The 25,307-nt window shown below is 40.1% G+C and overlaps 1 protein-coding gene across 2 annotated transcripts in view; it reads left to right on the forward strand.

Annotated features, from left to right (window-relative positions):
• APBA2 (amyloid beta precursor protein binding family A member 2) overlaps positions 1 to 25,307 on the forward strand; it is a 136,902-nt gene that overhangs the window by 23,736 nt on the left and 87,859 nt on the right. For both annotated transcript variants that reach the window (XM_018552284.1, XM_018552285.1), the window contains exons 2-3: positions 12,447 to 12,527; positions 19,463 to 19,502. In XM_018552284.1, coding sequence (XP_018407786.1) covers positions 12,447 to 12,527; positions 19,463 to 19,502 — 121 coding nt within the window. The remainder of the gene's footprint in view (positions 1 to 12,446; positions 12,528 to 19,462; positions 19,503 to 25,307) is intronic.

Raw genomic sequence — 25,307 nt, forward strand, 5'->3', positions numbered from 1 at the left:
ATGCCGTGCTCTGTTTCCAATACTGACTATGAAAAAACATCATATAGAGGGTTATTCACCAAGCTGCCGAAGGCCATCCAGCGGCCATACACCGGTTTTCTCCGGTCAGCCGAACATGCTCTTTACATATCCATACCCAGGAAAGAACAGTTGAATGTTTCTGTGTAAACAAACATATCTTAATAGATGATCACTTCTAATTCCTTCTCCATAGATCGGTAGTTTTCAGTTGTTTGGTACACAACTGTGAAGATTCCGTGCAAATGTTCCTGGCAAAAGGCAAAGAGAAAAACAGAAAAATACATTAGTTTAGTGTTAGGGCTTAGTTTAAGGGTTATGTGAGATTAGAATTAGTGTCAGTATTTATAGAGTTTATATTTTAGGGTTAGATTTTGAGGGGGAGGTTAAATGATATGGGAAGGTTAATATAAAAATCCTGTTTGTCTTCATTTTTCAGTTTCTAGCAATTACACCATCATATACAGATGGTGTGCAAATGAATGGGCCCTTAGATTACAATCTAACATGGTTATTCACTAAAGGGTGAAGAGTTTGGAGAAGGCAGGAGAAGTGAACAATCTAGGCCAAAATAGCTGATTTGGAAAAATTCTCAATTCAGTTCACTTTCCAGTTCTGCTATGTTGTCCTAAATTGTTCCCTTCTCCTGCCTTCTCCAGACTCTTCACCCTTTTGTATATAACCTGTAAGGGTTTTTTTTGGAAACTTTCAAGTCTGTGAGTCATTATTGCCACTTCAGCTCCTGCACCTGTATACGCTGCACTAAATATGCTGCACTGTTTATAACCTTGTACATATATTACTTATATGTTATATCATTTGGCCTGTTGCTTCTGACTGTTTGCAGTCTTAGACTTTTTTTTTTTGTTATACAACTATCTCATATATTAGTTTCACCTTTTAAGTTGCATTAGTGAAATAAATGAACTTTTGCACAATATTCTAATTATTCGAGTTTCACCTGTATATATATACAGTATCTCACAGAAGTGAGTACACCCCTCACATTTTTGTAAATGTTTTATTATATAATTTCATGTGACAACACTTTGAAATGACACTTTGCTACAATGTAAAGTAGTGAGTGTACAGCGTATATATCAGTGTACATTTGCTGTCCCCTCAAAATAACTCAACACACAGCCATTAATGACTAAAGCGCTGGCAACAAAAGTGAGCACACCCCTAAGTAAATATGTCCAAATTGGGCCTAATTAGCCATTTTCCCTCCCCAGTGTCATGCAACTCGTTAGTGTTACAAGGTCTCAGGTGTGAATGGGGAGCAGGTGTGTTAAATTTGGTGTTATCGCTCTCACTCTCTCATACTGGGCACTGGAAGTTCAACATGGCACCTCATGGCAAAGAACTCTCTGAGGATCTTAAAAAAAGAACTGTTGCTCTACATAAAGATGGTCTAGGTTATAGGAAGATTGTCAAGACCCTGAAAGTGAGCTGCAGCACGGTGGCCAAGGCCATACAGCGGCTTAACAGGACAGGTTCCACTTAGAACAGGCCTCACCATGGTCGACCAAAGAAGTTGAGTGCACGTGCTCAGCGTCCCATCCAGAGGTTGTCTTTGGGAAATAGACGTATGAGTGCTATATATAGTGTCCATATACTGATGATATCTTCATGATCTGGCAGGGTGATGTTTCCACATTTCATGACTTTGTAAATTTTTTGAATTCCATCTTCTCTGGCATCATATTTAACCCCGAGTTTCATGACACTTCAATCACTTTTTTGGATGTTCTATTATCCATCAAAGAAGGACGCATACACACTACCTTGTTTAGCAAACCAACTGATCGGAACACAATTTTGCACAATTCTGCACAGAGTTCACACCCCAAACACTTGTTGGACAACTTACCGATTTCACAGTTCATGCGTGTCCTAAGGATTTGCTCAGACCAGGACACATCCAATACACAACTCGGCTTTATGTATGCTAAATTATTACAGAGAGGATATCCAATTACCTTATTGGAGCGGGCCCCCGATAGTCAGTCAGAGCTCCTGGAAGAAGTCTATGCAAAGACATGGAGATTACTTCATGCAGATAGTGTCCCTAAATTGGATTACCGTGAAAAATACCTATCTTAAATTATTGGGACACTTCCAGGAGGGTTCCACTTCCCTCTTATGTTAAAGATGTAGGAACAATTTTGCTATGGTTTATCGGCCCCTACAAAATAGATTAAACTAATTCAGATATAATGGTTCTCAAACAAATCTATCAACATGGTTACGCTTCTGATTCATGTGCAGTTGCTGCTTCTGGGAACAGTATGTAAATCAATTTGTTTTTATTTAGGTTTTAACATAAATACAGAATTATAGAACAAAATAAAATACTGTAATTAGATTAAACCATAATATAATCCGACAAAAAAAAAGGGGAAGGGAGGGAGAGGAAGAGAGAAAAAAAAATAGAGAGGGAGAGGATGTCTTATCACCTACTCATTCTCTTACTCACGGGAAATGAAGAACATCAGGGGATGTATCATCGCTCCTAGTTCTCTCGACTATTTGCCAGGGAGACCACACCTTAACAAATTCAGGGATAGTATTATTCAATCGGGCCGTTAGATATTCCAGATTGTGGATATCATGGATCCTTCGCAATAGATCTTCATGAGACGGAGGAATAGGTTGTCGCCATTTTAAGGCTATAAGGCATCTTGCTGCAGTAAGAACATGATTAATGAATTTGGTGATGGGTTTCAGAAAATGTGGAATAGGGAGGCCTAGAAGCAAATGTACAGGATCGTCTGGTATTGTCTTATCGATTAATCTTTGGAGCATAATCCTTGTAGATATCCAAAAGGGACGTATCTTGGGGCATTCCCAGAATATGTGGAGTAGACTACCTTTTAATGTCGTACATCGCCAGCATGCTGGTGATAGCAAGGGGTTCATATGGTGTAACAGTTCCGGGGTACGGTACCAATGATATATAATTTTGTATTGATTTTCCTGATATAAAGTACAGATGGAGGTCTTATTGGCGTTAGTCCAGATACCCTCCCATTCTTCCATATCCAGTGTCCGGCCTAAAGCCCTCTCCCATCTACGCATATAGTTATGTTTCGGGAAGGGAACCGCACGAATAAAGTTAAGTAATTTATAAATGTCTGCTATCAGATGTTTACGAGTGGGACCTTCTAAGCACAGTTTTTCAAATCGTGTTAATGGTGAGAAAATAAGTGAAGAAGAAACTGTATATGCAAAGTGTTTAATCTGGAGAAATGTATAGAGGGATCTGTTTGGTAAATTAAACTGGGTTTGTAAAAATCGGAAATTATGTCTTTAAAGCGTAGGAGAGATTGATCTGACCAAGGACTAGCAGTATGTCGATTGAGTGTAGCCGGGAGTAGAGGCGTATATAAAAATGATCTAATTGGTGTAGTGGTTGAAGTAAGATTAAATTTCAGGCCCACAGAGTGCCAGATATCTTTAGTATGTTGCATAGTAGATAAAAGTGCAGGAACATGTGTGGGCTGGAGATCAGGCCATAAAAGAGAGTTTAAATGTAGCGGTGAAATTCAGAGACTTTCTATTTCTGTCCATCTACTGGGCGGATTTAAAGATGACCAAGAAGCCAAGTGGCGTAAGTGAACAGCTAAATAATATTTATGTATATCCGGGAACGCCAGTCCGCCCTGCCATCTAAAGGCTGTTAACACTGTCCTAGCGACTCTTTGAGCGGTGTTATCCCATGTAAATTGAAGCAATAGACGTTGTATTATTTTAAGGTCCTGTATAGGGATTTTAATAGGTAATGTCCCAAAATGGTAAAGCAGTTTTGGCAGGATCATCATTTTTATTGATGTCATTTTAAGAATCCAGGATAAACGGTATGATCTCCATCTCCGAAACTGGGAACAGTATGAAGGGTGATGCCTCCAAATAACGACTGAAAGGGGTCACAAACAAACATGAAATCAGTGTGTGTTGCGCGCGTGTGTAAAATAGCCACATAGCAACACCACACTGTCCTTAAAAAAAAAAAAAAAAATAAGAAAGCTTTTCTAAACTTTCTTTCTACGTTTGGTCTTACCTTCTACTCAGCATGACGCAGCTGAGATGGTTGGAATATTTTTATATTATTGCGTAAGCTTTCTTAGCTTTGCATTGATGGAGTGCAGAATAAAAGGATTGATTTTATTACTCAGTCAGCAGTCAAGGTTCAAAAAAGCAATAGGCAGTTAGACTGCATTGTTAAATGCTAAGAAAGGAAAATAAATCTTTAGCAGTCACACACATGGTACAAAATAATGCTGTTTCAATTTGCATTGCTATCAGATTCCAAGCTGGATAGCTGGCTCACTAGAAATGTAATTGCCATAAAAAAGTGTAATCATGCATGTCAGTAGTCAGAATACACATGTCCAATGACTATGCACACAATAATTGTTAGGTTGTATCTTTCCAACTGTATTATGTTATAGGCATTTACATTGTCCTTAGTATGCTGGATGTGATGATTGGGGATGAGTGAATCTGCAAAGGGTTTGGTGAATCCTGTATGAGATTCAGTAAATCAGAACTTAGCAGCAAATCACATTGAAGTCTATGAGTGGGGAGGAACCTGTTAATAAATTCTGGCCATTTTTAGGGCTAATATGTACCGTATATGCCGGCGTATAAGGCAACTGGGCGTATAAGACAACCCCCTAATTTTTCAGTTAAAACATAGGTTTTGGGCTATACTCGCCATATAAGACTATCCTGACTATGACTAAGACTATGTTGAGCGGCATTCGACTCGGCTGTTCTGCTCGGTCCCTCAGAGGGACCGAGCAGAACAGAAAAATAGTTAAAAAAGTAAAAAAAAAGTAAATAGAAAATGATTGTGCGGAGCTAGCAGTGACAGCTAGCTCCGCCCAATAGTTTCCTATTGTCCGGCGGCTCTGCTGCCGAAAGAAAAAAAACCTCTCCCGGGCGCTCTGGGAGCCGGCCGCCCAGGAGAGAAACACTGCTGTTTCTTTTTTTTCTTTATTCTGACACGGAGCGATAGTTTTTAGATATATATGGCTCGTAAATTGCTTACAGATAAATGTAGATCTATACTTTACCAAAATTGAAAATGCTTTGGTCTCAGAGATGTCAGTTTTGTGTTAGTATAGGGACAGGAGATGTTCAGCCTCATTCACGCGAGAATCGTCCGGCAAGTACAGCTCCGTGCTGCGTGCACGGCCGTATCGGGCAGCTCCCGGGAAGGACAGGTGCTGTGTGTGATTAGTACGCAACCCCTGTCCTTCTCTATGGGAATACGAGTCTGTACGCCGCCCTGCGCTCACCCACCCTGCACGGGTATTTTACTCCGTCACTTTGGTTCTTGTAGGAACCGTTTGCCGTTTTTGAAGTTAATTGTTGAATATAACTTTTGCAACTTTTTGTTTTTACTAGTAGTTGATATTTGCTTGTACCCTTTTACTTGAAAAACGAAAAAAAAATATATTGAAATAGAAGAGAGGATGATTTCCCAAAAAGCTAGCAATCAGAAGTAACTGACCCTAATCTCTCCTTATGCAGTTTTACAGCTTTCCTTATCCTCTCGTCACAGAATCTTCAAAACAAACTGACACTATGGCTGTCAATAAGTCTATGACTTATTGTAAAAATTGTATTGTACACTTATTGTATTGTATTGTATAGTGTATTTTCTTTGTGTGCAAATTTTAATTTAATTTTAATTTAAAGGTTAGCTCTGCCTTCATTAAAAATTGAGCCAACCTTCCTAGCCCTCCTAAAGTAATCTTCACTAAAAACCCCCTCCAAAGAGATGTATAGAGCCATCTCCCATGCATCTCGTGTTTAAGAATATAGCCCTATATATTTCTAGTAGGCCTCACTGCACATTTAGCGCTAAAGAGAATTTAGTCCAGAGAGGGTATAAACAGCGGTGTAGGATGCAGCTGTGCTGCTAAGGTAACACAGATGCTGAGGTGGGAGGCTGAGAGAAGATCAGCTGAGGGGTAGAAAGGGTGGGTTAGTGTAGTTTATATTAAAAAAAACTACACTAACCCACATAGGCTCTTTTATGTAATTTGTTTTAATTACTTTAACATTATTTTAAGTTTTATCTCATGTCTTTTTATTATTTCAGGTCTTTTGTGTCCTACAGTGAAGGACACTAGGCAGCTCAAATAGAGTGCGTTTGTGCTGTACACTGTACACATGTAAATGTTACCGCAAACGTTTACATGTGTACAGCATAAAATATTGTCCATATGTAGGACTGTGGAAGCTGATTTTTTTTCTTTTTATGGATCTAAATGCAGCACAAGTTTACTGATCTTTACGCAGCTTTGTGCAAGGGCCCATATACAACTACACAGCTGTGCTTTGATCTGTAAGAAAACACCACTGTAATGAGAAAAGCGCTGTTTTTTTGTTATGGATGTGTGCATGAATCCTGGGCATGAGTAGGGAGAAAGAGGCGCTAGATCCTTGCTCCTTTAGGAGACCCACATTTTAAATGAAGCTGTTATTCTGGGTGCTCAGGACGTTCTTGAAGAGGTTCCTCCACAAAGAGGGACACTAAAGTTGGCCATGCACCTATATATTTTCTGCAGATTTTTTATGGTCAGATGGAAAAAGTGCAACAGATTCCTCCATCTATGCTAAACTGTGTGGATGGAGAAATCTCCCACTGGGCCAAGCTTCAGTATCTTTTTAGTTAGCCCGTTCACGTATTTTGACAGCCAGCGGTGCCGACTAGCAAGATACTGAAGCTTGGCCCACCCGGAGATTCCTCCATCCACACAGTTTAATGTAGATGGAGGAATCTGAAATAGAAAATCTGCAGAAAATCTACAGGTGTATGGCCAGCTTTAGTGTGAGTCCAAAACAATAGTTTATTGTTTTTGACTCAAATTGTGGCTGTGCCTCGTCTGTCCTTTTTTTATTCGTGTGCATGAATGCGGACCAGTTAGAAACACCTAGGGGGCTATTCACAAAGGAGATGAAGGATCCAGCTGTAGCTTCGGCTCTCTTCGGCCACTGGAGCCGTTCGGTGCAGTCGAACCGAAGGGCTTCTGTACGGGCTATTCACTATTGCACGTAACACAGCCAAAGGCGGCTGAGCGGCTCAGCTGAGCCGAAGGCATATGCTTCGGCTTGACTGAGCCGAGGTGACACCCGAAACGGTTAAGAATACGTAAATATTTTACTGTGCATGATCTGGTCAGAGTTCACTTTAAAGTATAACTAAAGGCATTTGTTTTTGATTTATAAGCAAGTTTTTTTTCCGGCCTGCATCCCTGTAAAGCTGCCCACACACCTTACAATTTATCTGCAGATTTTCTGTGGTCAGATGGAAAAAGTGCAGATAAATTGTACAGAAAATCTGCAGATAAATTGTAAGGTGTGTGGGCAGCTTAAAACGGGCCATACACCTTACAATTATCTGCAGATTTTCTGTGGTCAGATGGAAAAGGTGCAACAGATTCCTCCATCTACACCTAACTGTGTGGATGGAGTAATCTCCAACTGGGCCAATCTGTTGCACTTTTTTCCATCTGACCACAGAAAATCTGCAGATAATTGTAAGGTGTATGGGCACCTTTAGGGAGAAAAACTCTCTAATTGTACTGATCACCTGTGTCATCATGAATAAAAATGAGGGTGAACCCAAAATTTTCAGTTGCCACCAGTACAGGAATAGAGGGGAAATCTTCCAGATGGCACACTTTTTTCCATGTCATCTGTCTACAGCAGATATCCCCCAAGTTGGAAAACGATTCTTTCACTTTCTGTTGAATCTACATGATAAGAAGTGAAGGGAACGCTCTCTAATGAGACAAACACGGCATTGAAAAAACACAAAACAAAACAGAAAAACTGACAGCGGTTTTACCTCTCCACTACTTTATCCTAAGTGAAAAAAAAGTTTGCCTTTAGATATGCTTTCATTTTCCAACTGAAACAATATATTTGTTTGTAGTAGGGCCCACAGCTGCCAATGCATTGCATTACTCATTGGAAGAAAGCTGCATTTTGTATGTTTTGTCTTGCATGTCAACTGATTTCAAATGAGTCTCTGAGGGCCCATTCACACCACATCCAGATTATCGCCAGACCAGACCAGATTGTTTCCGAACCCAAAATGCATCCTAATGCTATTTCTGGCCTCTGTTCACAGCAGTGCAGTGAAATGCACGTCATTACATCTTTCATTACCACATTGCACTGTAGTGTAAACAAACCCTGAATGTTGGCAGCAAGTGAGCAGAGATATCTAATAATGTAATTGCCATACTTCACTGGTAAGGACTTGTTTTATATTTCTACAGCTTCAGAAAAGACAGTTCAGCCCAGTCTTCTGTTGTCTATGATACTGAAAATGATATCCCTGCCAGCACAGCAGTGTGCACAAATTACCTCTACCCATGCATAGAAAAATCCAGCTTGTACTCGTTTTGCTTTATTATTTCTGTGACTGGTCACTAAGTTGAAGTAAATTTTCGATAGCTGTGTAATTATAAAGCTGTTGTGATTTTTGCCATGGTACAAATGTTGCTGACATGTGCAGAACAAAAGCAATGGGTCCGCTTATCATTTTTGCCATGAATTAGCAAGCCAACCAGATAAGTTAATTGGCCAGGACAGCTAATGTCAGGTGTGTGACAGTAAATTACCATAATTGTTTTGGACAAGGAGTATGAAGAATGTAATTATCTTAGACATGAAGCCATATTTTGTATATCTCACAAACATAATTTCAGATAGAAACCCGCTGACTCACTAATATATGTTTTGCCTGGTAAAATGTATATTGATTTTTTTCTGATGTTTCTGAACAACATGCACTATTGAAGTGTATGCATGATAAAGTAGTAAATTACTGTAGTGTCTTTAATTGTCAGCTTGTATTATATGTATGGTTTCTTATTCTTAATAAACTTTAGCATTATGTTGAGAGGTCAAACTGCGATTTCCTGACCACTCCATGGCTGCATGTGAATGGGCAGTCTCTGACCCCAAAATACCCAAGTACCCCATAAGTCTGCTCTTTCATTAAATCCTACATTTTCTGTCCTTTTGTCCATAAGATGGTTCTTTGCTGATGCCCTGTTACAGCAAACTGCGCAGACACAGGGTGTGTTCCACAGTAGTAAGCAGCGGTGATAGGGCTGTTGGAGGATGTGGGCACCTTCAGTGAATGGGCTATGTCTCAAGGAGCCATTTTCTTGTGCTTCTACAACAGTCTCCAGCCTGATTGGTTAATAACAGGCCTGGATGGATTCCTCCCCCTCCTTGAGGCTCTTCATTTAACCTGCATGTCCTCTATGTAAGAGGGGTTGTAGAAAGTGCTCTCCTCTGCCTGATGGTCCATACTCATTAAATAAAATCCTGTATTAAAGCTACCTCACTGACTAGGATGAGTTAGTCTGCCTTTCCAAAAGACCAGCAGATTTTTAGTGGTCAATATGGATGGGTATTGAAGTAGGAGTTACTTATCTTTGTCAAGGAGTCTGAAATGGTAATCCATAATTTGTTTTAGCTCTGCCATGCAAGAATCCAAAAACAAACCTAAAACAAGTTCTCAGCAAAGACACAAGTCCACTAAATGGAATGCTGACCACTGTATTGGATCTTCAAGCACCAGATGTCAACACAGTACTTAAGTTTCATGATGAAGTCCACAGCACAGAATCCGTTCCTGTTAGGCTTGTCCTAATGTGGCCCTACTGGTAAAATCCCTTTGTGAAGCTTGCTTTATGGATGCAGCAAGGGAGAGAGATTTTGAGAACCAACAAATAATCTCTAATCAAAGAATCCATCAGAGATTCCCTAAGAGATTTCTCTAGGGCTTCTACCACCTTGCAGGGCTGAATGCTCCTTCTTGATATACCAGACAATGAAATGTTTGGTGGCATATTTCCCCCTTATTCATAGTGAAGAAAAGAATGGGAGATTAGAAACATGTGATTGATTTTAATCATCTGAATCATTATAGTAAAAAAGGAGCATTTCAAGATGGTGTCTCCGCATTTGAGTGCTGCATTTTGCGCACTCTTTGCAGTCTTATTAAGGATAGATAACACAACCGTGGTGGCATAATTAAAGAGATAAGGTGGAACTATAAGCCACTCCTTACCCATCATGGCCTAAGCCCAGGTCAGGCTGTAGAACGTCTCAGCCACTTACCTTCTGGGGTCGTTGAATAATCAACTCGATTGTCTGTCTCAACACACTGTAGACAACAACAAATAGACCCTTTCAGTGGTAGTATTTTCTCAACTTCAGCAGAGATTCGGACTGATGGAAGTGGATCTCTTTGTGTCCCCTCAGATCAACAAACCTTCAGTGTTTTACTCTAGATACCTATGCCAACAGGTGAGGGCAGTCCACATTACTTTTTATGAACTGAGAGCTCGATGTTGTGCAGAACCCTTCATGTCCTTCTATCTGTATAAGGTAGTTGTCAAACTTGTTTTTTTCCTTTGTCCACAAGGTGGCCACAGTATATCACATTAATATATAAATAGTTCTACCCACTTACAAAGATACAGAAGCAGATGGACATTGGACTTGGGTAAAATCTTAACCGCTTCAGGAATGCCAACTGTAAAAAAAAGTCCTGTCCTGAAGTGGTTATACCAAGAACACAGCTGCTGCTGCTGTTCTTGGTATCATTTTAAACAGCAGGCGATTGCTGTTTAAATACGAGCAATCCGAGAGCTGTACAGACATCAGGTCGCTTGTACAGTGCGGTGCTGTGTGCCTCCCCTTTGCCGCCGCCGGCTTCCCTGCGCTCTGCTGTCCCCCATGCGGGACCGGCATGACGGGTCTCCCCTGACTGATTGGAGAGAGATCAGCAAGCTTCCAGCTGCTGATCTCTCCTCCGATCACTGTACCCGGAAGTGATTTGTATTACATCACTTCCGGTGTCACTGTGTACATTCTGCAGCTCTTAGAGCAAGGAGAATGAGCTGGGGAAACAGATCTCTGCTTCGTCAGCTTCTTTGGGGTCCCTAGGTGACATTAGGGGTCTACGCCTCCATAAAGAGGACCTGTCACATTATATTTGCTACTACATAGGGGGCTTCTTATCCCCCTATGTGATAGCAATAAAGTTGAGAGTAAAAAAAATAAAAATAAATTCAAAAACACTTTTTTAAAGTCCCCGCCCCCACATGCATGCAAAAACAAAAATTGTACCACACATGTTACATATCGTCGTGAACGTCGGAGTGAGAGCAATACTTCTAGGGCCAACAATCACTGGTAACACTAAATTGATGAGCAGTAAAAGCTTTTAAAGCATTGCCTATGGGAAATTTTTGGTATTGAAGTTGTTTGCGGTTTCACGGACGCACACAATTTTAAAACTTGACATGTTTGGTGTCTATTTACCCAGCATGACGCCGTCTTTTATATTTTACCAAAAAATTGGGTATTATATTCTGTTTCTGTGCACTAAATTTCCTTTTAGTGTATTTTATCCTAGAAATACTGGTTTGATAAATATTTGTGCAAATACCATGCGACATAAAAAATTGCAATTGTAATGTATCATTGTTTTCTAGCTTTTTGAATCTGTTTTCTAGCCAATAATTCAGATTTTGTTATGTGTGTGCAAATATCAAGAAATTGTTCCGGTCAGCAAGTGGTTAAAACAATCACAGGAAACACTTTTCATCATCCCTTCAGGGAAAAATGCAAGTAGAGAAGCATCTACTAGGATGAAAATGGACTGGATAATATGAGTGATCCATGAGGCTTGCAGGGAACAAGCCTCATGGATAATTAATTCATCAAATAATTAAATAATTCATCCCCTCACAGCTACCTCCTCATGTATCATTTCCCCTCCTCTTTTAGATAGTAAGCCCTCAGGGGCAGGGCCCTCCTTAACATCTTGTCTTGAATTGTATTGTAATGTCTTCCTTACATTTTAAAGCGCTGCGCAAACTGTTGGCGCTATATAAATACTATGTAACAATAATAATAATAATATTGTATAGGGTGACCACACACTCTTTTAAGAAGCATGTCTATGTTTTGGCCTATGGTTTCTGGGATAAAGTTTGCAAAGCAGCCTTCTAATCATCACCTCACACTTTCCTTTCACACTGTTGAGTGGAGCCACCACCTTAACAAAAGTAAACATGGGGTGTTCACTTTAGGTGTCTGCTCCTTCACGTAATAAACTTAAATTTTTATGGCACTCACCTTTTGTTGCTAGCTATTTACCATTCATATACTGCCATGGAGGAGTCAGGAAAATTCTTATCCAATGCTTACCATAATTTTCCTTTTCTGCAATACTCTGGTCTTAGTGCTAGATTGAAGGGTGTATATAGATATGCCCGCAGAGGAAAGGCATCTTTGTAACTTGTTGGTAACTAATATATGTATTCCTGATGGCTATTTCAAACATATGTAACAAAGAGTTCTATTTTTATATCTAGGTGTGTAACAGTGCAGAACAGCCCAGAAAACAGCAGCGTTCTGACCTTAATGGCCCAGTTGATAACAACAATGTGCAAGAGGTAAGCAGTTATGTTATTGTTTAGTACAAAGCTTCATATACTGATGTTTATGATCTATTAATAATCACAATAGGAAATGTTCCTTGTTTGAAGGTTGATGATCATTCACAACAGACAGCTACTTCATTTTTCATTGGCATTGTCAATAATTGTTGTATTAAGTACAATACAATTTTTTAACATCAGTGTTTCCTTTATTATTATTATTATACAGGATTTATATAGCGCCAACAGTTTGTGCACGCTTTACAATATAAGGAAGACATTACAATCACAATACAAATCAAGACAAGATGGTAAGGAGGGTCCTGCTCGTGAGGGTTTACAATCTAAAAGGGAGGGGGAAGTGATACATGAGGAGGGAGCTGCGCAAGGGTTGAATTGTTTGAGAACGTGATGGTCGAGCGGTTAAGTTGAGGTAGGATAGGCTTCCCTGAAGAGATGAGTCTTTATGGACTGCCTAAAGGCAGTCAAGGTGGGCGACAGACTGACAGGTTGGGGTAAAGAATTCCAGAGGATGGGAGAGAGTCTAGAGAAGTCCTGGGGGCGAGCATGGGAGGAGTTGACAAGGGAGCTGGAAAGCAGGAGGTCTTGGGATGAGCGGAGCTGATGGTTAGTGTGATACTTTGAAACAAGGTTTGAGATATATCCGTGGGGCGGAGTTGTGGATGGCTTTGTAACTGATTGTTAATATTTTTAATTTTATCCTTTGGGCGAGTGGAAGCCAGTGAAGGGATTGACAGAGGGGGGTTGCAGACACTGAGCGGTTGGTTAGGTGAATGAGTCTGGCAGCTGCGTTCATGATAGACTGAAGGGGGGATTGCCTGTGTAGTGGAAGGCCAATGAGGAGGGAGTTGCAATAGTCAAGACGAGATATAACAAGTGAGTGGATGAGTAATTTTGCGGTTTCTTTGGTGAGGAAGGGGCATATTTTGGAGATGTTACGAAGGTGAAGGCGGCAGGATTTGGATACTGATTGGATGTGAGGAAGAAAGGTGGGGTCCGAGTCAAGGATGACAACTAGGACCTTGGCATGGGGGGAGCGGTGGATAGTTGTGTTAACAATCTCAAGGGAAAAGTTAGGGGAAGGTGCACGGGCAGGAGGAAATATCAAGAGCTCAGTTTTTGAAAGATTGAGTTTTAAGAAGTGTTGCAACATCCAGACGGATATGTCAGATAGTAGATTAGTGGCACGAGAGGACACAGACGGGGTGAGTTGTGGAGTAGAAAGATAGATTTGAGTGTCATCGGCATAGAGATGGTATTGGAAGCCATGTGAGGTTATTAACTGACCAATGGAGGCGGTGTAGATAGAGAAGAGAAGGGGTCCAAGGACAGAGCCTTGTGGGACCCCTACAGAAAGAGGAAGAGGAGGGGAGGAGTTAGAATCGTAGGCGACGCTAAAGAAGCCCTTAGATAGGTAGGAGGAGAACCACAAGAGAGCAGAGTCTTGTAGCCCAAGTGACTGGAGTTTTTTGAAGAGGAGCAGGTGGTCAATAGTGTCAAAAGCAGCAGAAATGTCTAATAGCAAGAGTAGGGAGTAGTGGCCTTTGTTTTTAGCACTGAGTAGGTCATTAGTGAGTTTTAGGAGGGTGGTTTCAGTGAAGTGTAGGGGGTGAAAGCCATATTGTAAGGGGTTGAGAAGATTGTGATCAGCGAGGTGGCGACTTAGGCGGCTGTAGATGAGGCGTTCTAGGAGTTTGGAGGAGAAAGGGAGTAAGGAGATTGGTCTGAGATTATTGAGGTCAGTAGGGTCCATTGAGGGTTTTTTGGGTATTGGGGTAACCAGAGCATGCTTCAGAGGGGAGGGAAATATTCCAGTAGAGAGTGAGAGATTGAAAATGTGGTCAAAAGTTCCTTACTGTCCACATTATCCTCATAGCATCTTTCCCTTACCACCTTGCACATTGTAATCTTGCTAAAGCCTAGCTCCAGTTATTTATTCATGTATTTATTAATTCTAGATTTAAATAGAACAAGAAAAGACTAGAATCTCTAAACTCCTTATTGCCGTGTCTGCCCTTTTGGAGATGTTTTCTCACTGCCTTTGTATTTGTTGGGAATATGAAAAAACAGGAAATTAGGGGAAAGCCCAAATAGGAAGATTCCCTCATTTACTGTCCAAGTGATGGGGTTCAGACAAAATAGGAAGTGAGGGAAAGCCTCTTCAATGGGGGAAATCTTGTTAACAGGGAAAAAAGAACGCATTTGAAACCTGACATAAAAATCTTCTCAATGGGGACACATTTTAAAACCAGTCAGAGATTTCAACCTTTCCCTGCTCTATCCAAAACTGAAAATAGAGTGACTTTGAATATCGAAAAATGTTTTAAATTTAAATAGCTCTAAAAGGTTCAGCTTCGTCATCGAGCACCTGCTAGGAAGGTATCACTTGTTGGAGGCCCCATCCCATGCCTTCTTATTAGTCAGTCAGGCCACCTGTTAGAATGGTAGGCTAGCTGAGAAGTATGGTGAGTGGGAGTGTGGCCACCTTAGATGGACTACCTAGATGAAGTCAGAGTTGCATAACAGAGCATATTGGGTTTCATGGCTTCAGCGGTACTTTGAGTCAAATCTGAACTTGTATGAACATAGAGATACTTGCTTTTGGATGTGTCTATTTAACATATTTGAGAAGAGTTCAGGTACACTTTAAATGTAATTTATCTACTTCATGTTTGATCTGCAATCTTTTGTGGCTCAGTTGCACGTAAGATGTTTACCTTTGAGCATGCCATTTAACCCTTTGCTGATAATCAGCACAGTTATAATTTTTTAATATAATATGCAAGATCTGAGTAATTAAAGTCGACTGTAATACTAGCACTGCTATGAAATGGCAGTGCATTTGACACTACAGCTCAAAGTGTGCACTGGAGGTAAAGCCTACCAGTGACATCAGTGCCTCTCAACCCTTACCCATGAAGGCTGATTGACATCATAATGCATCCATGGGTCAAGCCTACTGAGAATGTTTTAGAGCTACCTCCTCCGATTGTCATGTGGCTATGCACACATGTTACTAATGGAAACTGCTGCAGTATTACATTCTTTTGTGCTGTATCTTCAAAAGTATGTTTATAGGTAATTGTATTTAATGCATGATTCTGTACTAAACATGCTTTTCTGTTTTTTTTTAATCTCCCCCTTAATTGGAGGTATAATATTGTAAGCTTGCAAACTTTCTTTCGTCCTCTTTTTAGAAGTCAGTCCAACTATGTATTAAAAAGCTCTATTTTAGGTACTATATTCCCATCTCATAGCTTAGTCACTGTCCATGTTGACACTAATATTGTCCACCATGTAGAGCAAAATTGTCAGATGTCCTTGTGCCCAGTGACAAGGAGATTGTAATAATGATAGCTATGGTGCTGCCACTATATTTAAGTCGTGAAAATCTAAGCTTCCGTTTATGCCAGTATATTTCACTACTACTAAAAAGGTTCTTGTTTTAATTCCTCTGTTTCAACCCCTTCAACCTCTTTCCATTCATTCAATTTATATTTATTGCCTCTTTTTTATTATTAGGCCCATAAATAAAATATTTAACTGCCTTACTTCACAAGTGGGTGCATGTTCTCTTTTTAGGAACAGCCTTGTGGGAAGCTGTATGAAAAGAGCAAAGGCAGAGCTGTTAATTTTATGACCCGTTCTGCTTATTTATTCAGTAGGTTACCCAGTGTTCTTAGCCTGAGTATTAAAGTGGCTGGGAAGTCATTATGTCTGTACCAGAGAGCAGTTAAGTTTAGTGACAGGTAAAATAAATTTAGATGCCCATCGTATAAGAGGAAATAATTGAATCAGCAGCAGTGTGACTTTGTTAAAAAAAAAAGAAAAATGACAATTCAAATAATCTCAGTCATGACAACATTTAGCAAAACATTTCTAAATAAAATAATTGAAAAAAGTGCCTACGATCTCTGCAAAATATACAAATACAAAAAGCTGTGCAAAAAAATTAAATCATATTTTTCCTCCATTAGGTTGCCTGCATGATATTGTTTGGTCTTTGCCAAATGAGCAAGTTATTGTGCAGCGTTGGACCACACACTAGGCAATCAAAACTGGCTCAGACCAGACTGGATTTCATACTGAGTGTTTAAAATGAGATAACGCCCTCACGTTGTATGCAAGGTTCTTAGCCAAATTTTAAAGTTCAAACTCTCCTTTTTAAAGTAATCATTTACTTAGTTTTTAACCTTGAACTTGAAAAGTAAAAGTTGTGCCCAAGAACTGACACCACAAGCTGCCTGTTATTTTTTATCACCCAGAAAAGCTTCTGTTCCCTTCTCTGATATATTGTTATTATACAGGATCTATATAGTGCCAACAGTTTGCGCCGTGCTTTACAATATAAGGAAGACATTATAATTAAAATACAATTCAAGACAGAGCTGATGAGGACCCTGCCGGTTAGGGCTTACAATCTAAAAGATAAACAGGGTTATTCACAAAGCTGCCGAAGGCAGCCGTGTGTATAACCGACCCGAAGTGAAGTGAGCCAAACGCTGTTCGGTTATTCACTTAGGCTTGTACAGCTGATTTCCGCTGTACATCGGCTGAAATCAGCCATACATCGGCTGGCTTCGGGTCAGCCGAACATGCTCAGCATGTTTGGCTGACCCGAAGTGCAGAAGGAGATTGGCTGAGCCGAACCTCCGGCAGGCTACTGGGTGCTGTTTGGCCTATTCTCATAGGTACCGAGCAGAATATAAAAACAGCAAAAAAAAAGTATACAACGATTGGGCGGAGCTAGCAGTGACAGCTAGCTCTGCCCAACTGCTTCCTATTATTATTATTATACAGTATTTATATAGCGCCAATAGTTTGCACAGCGCTTTACAATATAAGGAAGACATTACAGTCACAATACAATTTAAGACAAGATGGTAAGGAGGGCCCTGCCCGTGAGGGCTTACAATCTAAAAGATTGAGACCTGCTCTAGCTAATGAATAACAACTGGATAGAGCCGGCCGTGTGCCATCACAATGAGAACTGGGCAGAGCCGGCCGTGATATCACGGCGGCTCCGCCGAGTTCTCATTGTGATGACAGATCAGCGTCCCCTGGTTACCTGGTTCATCCCAACTGTCAGTAGCAGGCTTTTGGCCGGCCTTTATGCCCACTTCGGATTTCACCTAGGGTCAGTCGAGCCAAAGCATATGCCTTCGGCTCGACCGAGCTGCTCGGCCAACTTCGGGAGCTGTACGGGCACCTTACTGCTTCATTGGCCAGTGGAATAGTAGCTGTAAGGGCTTGGTCATGACGTTGAAGAAAAGCCCGGAATAGATTGAAATGTCAAAGCCATAATTGCCCTGCATGGGTTAAGCATAGGATGAATGAGATGTTCACCATCAGTGGAGGTCCCTTCATTAAGCTTTACCGTATATACTCGAGTATAAGCCGAGATTTTCAGCCCATTTTTTGGGGTGAAAAGTGCCCCCCTCGGCTTATACTCGAGTCAGCGCCAGCGCGTCAAGGAAAGGTTAAGCTTTGCATATTACTTCAACTGCTTAACTTTCTGGATCTACTGATACTTTTGGCAAGTAGCTTTCATTGAAGATGACCGCTACTGAAGCATTATTTTCTTGTATGCTAAATTTCACAGGTTTGGGACAACTTGTCTTTAAAGTGTATGTAAAACAAAAACCTATTTTTCCTTTTGGTGTCTAAATATATTAGACAAATGTAGCAACACTTCTCCACCCTACCCAAAAAATTAGGCTATATATGCATTTTAAATTAAGAGAGTGGGAAGTAGGCAACCGTATAATGAGTTTGTGTACATACATACCATATTTCCCCGAAAATAAGACCTAGTACTATTTTTGGGAAGTGCTAAAATATAAGACCTACCCCGAAAATAAGACCTAGTTGTGACCATTCCCAGGGCCAGTGCTGGCATAAGGGGGAACTTGAAGAGCCGCGGGAAAGGCAGGAGAGAATCAGCGGTGCCAACAAAGCCAGCACAAGAGGAAGCAAGGCGGCACCGGAGGGAGCAGAGCCGCATAAGCTGATGCCTCCTCAATAGCGCCGCCTCCTGTCACAGGCAAATGCACTCCGCCTGTGAGGAATCGATAGTGAAAGTATGCTTCGCTCATTCTGGCCAGCGATTGGTTAGCAAATTGTTCTTGGAAAGGTAGGGCACACCTGACTGGCCTGATAACCATATTTCTGTACATGAATACATGTAGACATAAAAAAAAAATAAGACCTACCCCGAAAATAAGACCTAGTGGGTTTTTTTGAGCCAAAAAAAATATAAGACAGTGTCTTATTTTCGGGGAAACACGGTAGTTGGTCCTATAGTACTGTGTATGAGTGCAGTATCAAGATAAGTTACCAGCCATTATAATAAAAGGATCTAACAAAAAAGACATTTTTTTAAAAATTGCAGCATGTAAGTGTGCATGCATGGGCCATTTTAAATAACATTTCTAGGATGTGGTCAGAAGTATATGAATGAAAAAACTTTTTTGGACATTTATCTGAATTGATTTAGGAAAGAAAGATGGTGTATTTACTTCAGAGCTGATTGTAACTTCAATGCATCCTGCATTTCAGAAACATGACAGACAATATATTGTAGATGAGTGACAGGTTTCCATTCCCAGTAGATCACTAAAATTCTGGAATGAAGGTCAGGGAACAGCTCTGTTAAATATAAATCTATGCTAGTCTGCAGAGACCTGTGACATGTAGCAATATTTTCTGCAAAGATATTTATCTTTGATCACTAGAGTGTCATTTCTGCAAACTAATCATGTACCTACCAAATGGAAAACGGCATTTCCTGAGATTTAGTCCAGCAGGTTTAGCCGTCTGTATTCAGCAATCGCTTTATTATTAACAAGTGAACAGTTGGAGTTGTATGATACCAGCAGTGCATCACTATATTTTACATGCCAACATTTACTTTTTTTTTAATTTTGCAGCAAACCAAAAAGGTGGCATCTTTTCCAAGTTTTGTTGATGGTGAGTACAATTTTGCCTTTTGCAAAAATATGAAATAAGGAAATGCACCTAAAATTGAATTTTGAAATTTTAACAAAGTGCTTTTTTTTGAGAGATATGTAAAAAGACTCAAGCTGTATTATTGTAACCAGTTCCTAACTACAGGTCCAAAAAAACCTAATCGAAGTACAGGGTAGATACAGCACACCCTCATACTACCAGAAATGTTTGGCTGTCAAAGTGATAGCCAGGAGTTGCTGTGTAATTACTGCAGCTATAGAAGCTCCTTCTCTCAAAAAACAAATCATCCAGTGCAGAGTTTATAAACACTATTCATATGCAAGATAGAGATCGAGATTAACATTGTTACTTTTGTATCTACTGATGATGAACTTACTGACATGTAAAAAAAAAAAAGTTTTAATAACATTTTTCTTACTCATCTATTTTATTTGTCAATGTTTTCAATGTTTAAACTGTAGAGAGCTCAGATTACAGGCAAAATGCACAGAGCCAATCACACATCTAAATGCTTCTTGTGTTTACATTTGAGAGCCCTCCTCTTGGTAGATCAGATCACAGCGACCAAGGAAGGAGGGCAAACAGTGGTTGAGGAAGAGGCTGTGCTTCATTAAAGGTGTTTATGGGGGGAATTTTAAAGCACTACTGATGGGATGGACTTATGAGTTGTGTGCTGTTCACTCTCAGCTGGGCATCACCATCATTTGACCTTTTTTGTTTATGGATTACATAAATGTAAAATAATTTTTGCAAGACAATATCAACAAAAGGAAGTCGTGTGTGTCTTAAAAGAAAAGCTGTATAAGTAACCCTTTGTTATCTAGAAGCTGAACTTCAAGAAGAAACGTGTATTCTTACTTGAATCTTGATGTTCCTTGTGTATTTCATCCATATCTTTTCCTCTGTACATTAGCTTATTTTAATCAAGACCAGTCACTGCTGCTCTCTTTCCTTGTGCAGGGTGACTGGTCTTGTCTCCTGTAGTTTTTTTGCAGACAGCATTTAGTGTGTGGAGCCCCCCCACAGCTCTGCTCTCTGCACAGGCAGTGCACAGCACAGTGATGATGTCAGTGCTACTTTTACAAGTTTTGCACATTTGGTTTAGTAATCACAATGGGGATTTATATAGTTTGCGGTTATTGAGTAATATATTTGAATTCAAGTTTTTGTGCCCAGAGTTAAGCTTTAGTTATTACCTAATAAACAGGCCCATAAACATGTTTTTAGATGTTATTCACTAAGGGGTGAAGAGTTTGGAGAAGGCAGGAGAAGTGAGCAATCTAGGACAACATAGCTGAACTGGAAAGTGAGCTGAATTGGAGATTTTTTCCAAATCAGCTATGTTGTCCTAGAAGGCAATAATATAATAATCTGAAAGACGTTCTAACCCTTTTCCATTTTATTGAGAAAGAAAAATTTTATTGCAGTCTGTGGGGTTGATTTACTAAAGGCAAATAGACCATTCACTTTGCCAAATAACTTACCATTAGTGAATGAGGTGAAGCTCTGCTGACTTCCATCACCCAAACATGTGCTGGCAAGGATTCTGTTTTCTTTATTTTCCTTGCACGTGAGTAGATATACTTTGCAAAGTTGATTTTCACCACATTCTCTAAGCTAAGGAAAAATTCACTTCCAAAGTGAACAGCCTATTTGCCTTTAGGCCCCATTCACACCAGATCCATTGCGTTGCAATCCATTTTTCAATGGATGCTAACGCAAGTTGAGCATGCTCTACATTTTTTCAGTGCAACTTAGCGTAGTGGAACAAAAATGGATGTAATGGCAGCACAACGGAAGCAAAAGAAAAAAATATATATAGATGTTGGTCCACTCAGAACATGTTAATTAAAATAAAGATTGGCAACCCCCCCCCCCAAAAAAAAACAAAAACCAGAATGGATGTCAAGGGAGGTAGGTTGAAACTGCAAGTCAATGGACTCTCTGTTGACTTGCAACTTCCTTCGTATTTTGGTGTGAATAGGCTCTTAGTAAATCATCCCCTGTGTCTCCACTGAAGAGATTCCCTATCACTTCCCTTTTCCCACAGTAAGGAGAGTTGTCTTTGATGAGGTCACACACCAAAATTCAAACCTGACAGGTGTTCTACCCCTTTCCCAATGTGCCAAAAACAGAAAGAAAAGTTTTGGCTGGAGTTGAGCTTTAAAGGGTTTATACAGGGTAAATAGTATGGGAAAGCAGAACAGGGGACATCTATGAGACCTGGTGTTGGATATTTAAGTGAAGTATTTTTTCCACAGGCATCAGCTAATAATACAGTGTGAGAATTTTTTTACCCATACCCCATTGTCTGCTTATATAGTACCGTTCTGTGTAGAACATACAATAGCCTTGGCTTTAACCAAAGATTAGTTTTCGTTTTCTTTATCCCTGTAGTTACATTTTAATAATATGTAGTTAAAATTAAATAATGTACTAAAACAATTTATAATATTTGCATGTGAGTGCATAGATAGAAACACGTGTGCCCTAAAGTGCAAAATTGTCACATGTAAAATCCTGATTCATTAATGGATACATACACTGAGTGGCCATATTATTATGACCACCCTATCAGTACTTTGTTGGGCCACGAGATGACTTTGTTGGGCCACCTGGTGACTCCACGAGATGTTGAAAGGTGATGCGAGGAATCTGACACTGCACTGTTGCCCTTCTGTTGTCTTGTACCAGTCTTGCCACTCTCCGTTCTGCCCTAACATTGACTAGTCGCTGACGGCAACAATTCGCACATTCAGACCCAGATTTTCGGCTGACAGTCCAGTCTTTAAACACTTTAACAACAGCTGCTCTTGAACATTTAACAAATTCTGCTGTTTTGCTGATACTCGCTCCATGGCTCCGAGCGCCATCAATCATCCCACGTTCAAAGGCTGTTAAATCGCATTGTCGTGGTAAACAACCTACTTCCCTATTTATAATGGTCTGGCCCTCTGGCAACTTCAGCCCCACATTATAGCTAATTTGCCTACAAACGTCAGGTGGTCATAATAATCTGGCCACTCAGTGTACATGCACTAAGTGGCCAGATTATTATGACCACCCCATCAGTACTTCGTTGGGCCACGAGATAACTCCACGAGATGACTTCGTTGGGCTGCCTCATGACTCCATGAGATGTTGAAAGGTGATGCGAGGAATCTTCAGAAAAAAATCACTTCTACTGTCGGGGTAAACAACCTGCTTCCCTATTTATAATGGTCTGGCCCTCTAACAACTTCAGCGCGAAATTATAGCTAATTGTAGCTAATTTCCTACAAACGTCAGGTGGTCATAATAAACTGGCCACTCAGTGTATAGCTTTGTAATAGACGATTGGCACTTTTGTGCTGTCATCAAAACTATCACTGTTTTTTTAAAAGAATAAGTCTTAATAAAACAGACTGCTGCCTTTAGTTTCCTATATAAGAAAAGGTGATGTGTATTGAAAGCGTAAGTAATTATCGTTCCTGTGTCTGGCAAGCATTGATTAAGTGATTACTTGCAGTACTCATAAAGTAGTCACTTGCATGCACAAGTAACTAAAAGACTTAATTAAGCTGAAAACAACGAGCATTATTTTCTGTGAGTCCACTGGGGTTTACCGCATTATCTACCTTGAAGTTAACCCCCCGTTTATTCAGGAACTGCTTCACTTGATTAGTCTGCCAGATATCATACAGAGGAATACTAACTTTATTTCTCACTACCATGGCAGCCATTAATGTTCTTTGCATGTGCTCCAGCCCCAAAATCTATGCAGGTTTGCTGCACCATAACGTACAATGCATTGTAAATGTTGATTACACTGGCAGGGTCAGCGACTGCATGACTGGGAGAAGAGGAGTGCCATTGTGGGTGTAGTGGACACCCTAATAATTTTTTAAGGCCCGGTTGACACCTGAGTGTGAGCTTTACAGGATATTTTGTAGCATTTCTATTTGCACTTTTTTCCAGGCTTGTTTTAACCAATGGAAAGCTAGGTATTTCGGAGCAGCAGGTGGATGTTTAGCCTTGAAAAGGTGCTTTCATTAAAATATGTGGGGGCCAAAAACACTCCATTCTGCTTCAAAGATAGCTCATGCACCTTGTTGAGCTTCAGACCTCAGGCTACAGGCGACTGAGCACTCCTATGTGGACAGGCACAGTTTAAAAGCATGATATTTGGTATTTGAGTGTTCTCGAGCTTTGAGCTTTAGGCTAAAAAATGCTCAGGTGTGAACCAGGTCTTTTAGCTGACTGGAATTTGGTTTTAAAGAGAATCTGTCACAGTGCTGGTGAGCAAGGGTAAGGTGAGGGTCAGTGCGTGTGTTCTTATAAGAGCACCTGTCCTGAAAGATCTCTTTAAACAAAAACTGTGTTTAAGCAAATATGAAATTTGCCATTTTTGAAATTTTCTGGAAATGTTAGTTGACTGGCTGTCATGGTTCATATATTTTCTGACCTAGAACAAGTGTGGAAATCAGGAGTTCTGACTTGTCTGACTCTTGCTGTTCCAGCTAAGTGACTAAAAATGATTGAAACCAGAGAAATCCATGCAGCTGGATTTTCAAAAGAGAACTTTTTAGTAATAGAAATCTTTTTACATTGCTTTGTGCGAGACATCACGGCACCTGGATTGGGTGTGTTTGCAAAATATATTTTGCATCATAAGCAGGGGTTCTCACATCAACAAATTACTGGCAAAATGGGAGAGAGGTGGACTGATATCCTGATGCAATTCCTGAGTGAGCAGGTATACTGCGCTCCCTATATTTATGTTATGGAAATGGAAACAAAATCTTAACAAAACTTTATAGAATCGGGAAGGTTACAGATTACTGATAGAATATTGACAATCACTTTTGGACGCAAGAAGAAGTCAAAACCACTTTACTATGTGGTGATACACCCTATTGGCTGAATGCTATAAATTGTGTAACTAGTCCATTAAACTAAAGGCATAAATGAGGAATTGGAGATTGTTTACATATATTTTACATACCTTTTCAAACAAGATTGGTTTCTACAATAATATCATCACACAATCTTTCTTTTAAAGTATCACAAGAAGTAGTTCTTGAAGCCCATCTCCAGGCAAAGCAAAAAACTACCCTTGCAGTGCTCGTTTTGTCTAGGAGACCAGAGTAAAGCACTTATACTTACCTGATCCCGGCTCCCGCTGTCTCTCTTTGGGCTGGTAGACTGTTCCCTGTAGGCTTTTCTTTCCTTCATGTTAGTAGTCTAAGGACCGTCGAACTTCATTACATCTAATGTAGATTCTATAGACCTGCATTAGATGTATAAGGACATCAAGGGACATTCCACCAAATGTCCATGTTCAAGGCTAGCAGAACAGAGAACAGCCTGCTCCCAAAACCATGCTGTAAAGTAATGATCAAAATGCACAGATCGTTTTTGTTATAACCCTTACAATACTAAAATATTTTTTTCTTTCATTGTTGACTATGAAAGTTGTGAGTCAATCACTTTTCAGGCACATGTTCTTTAAGATTGATGTAGTTCCTATAAGTAATGCAATACAGAGATACAGTGTTCTTAATTTCATGCAATCACCTTATTATTCTTGAGGTACTGCTCAAACACAAAAAGACACGGTGCACTTTTTTTTATCCATTACCGTCTCCATACAGCTCAACTTGCTGCTGCTCAAGCCTACCTAACAATCAGTCAGGCGACAAAGAGTTACCATGACTCATTTAAAAAAAAATCAGATTGCTGAAATTTAGAGGGCAAATATTTCTTGAGGGGGGAGGGAGGAGTAGAGAGAGCTGGTCGAGGTAGCCAAATAATTTTAATTAAGTT

This window comes from Nanorana parkeri, unplaced genomic scaffold (genome assembly GCF_000935625.1).
Source record: "Nanorana parkeri isolate BGI_ZX_2015 unplaced genomic scaffold, ASM93562v1 scaffold82, whole genome shotgun sequence".
NCBI classification, from domain to species: Eukaryota; Metazoa; Chordata; class Amphibia; order Anura; family Dicroglossidae; genus Nanorana; species Nanorana parkeri.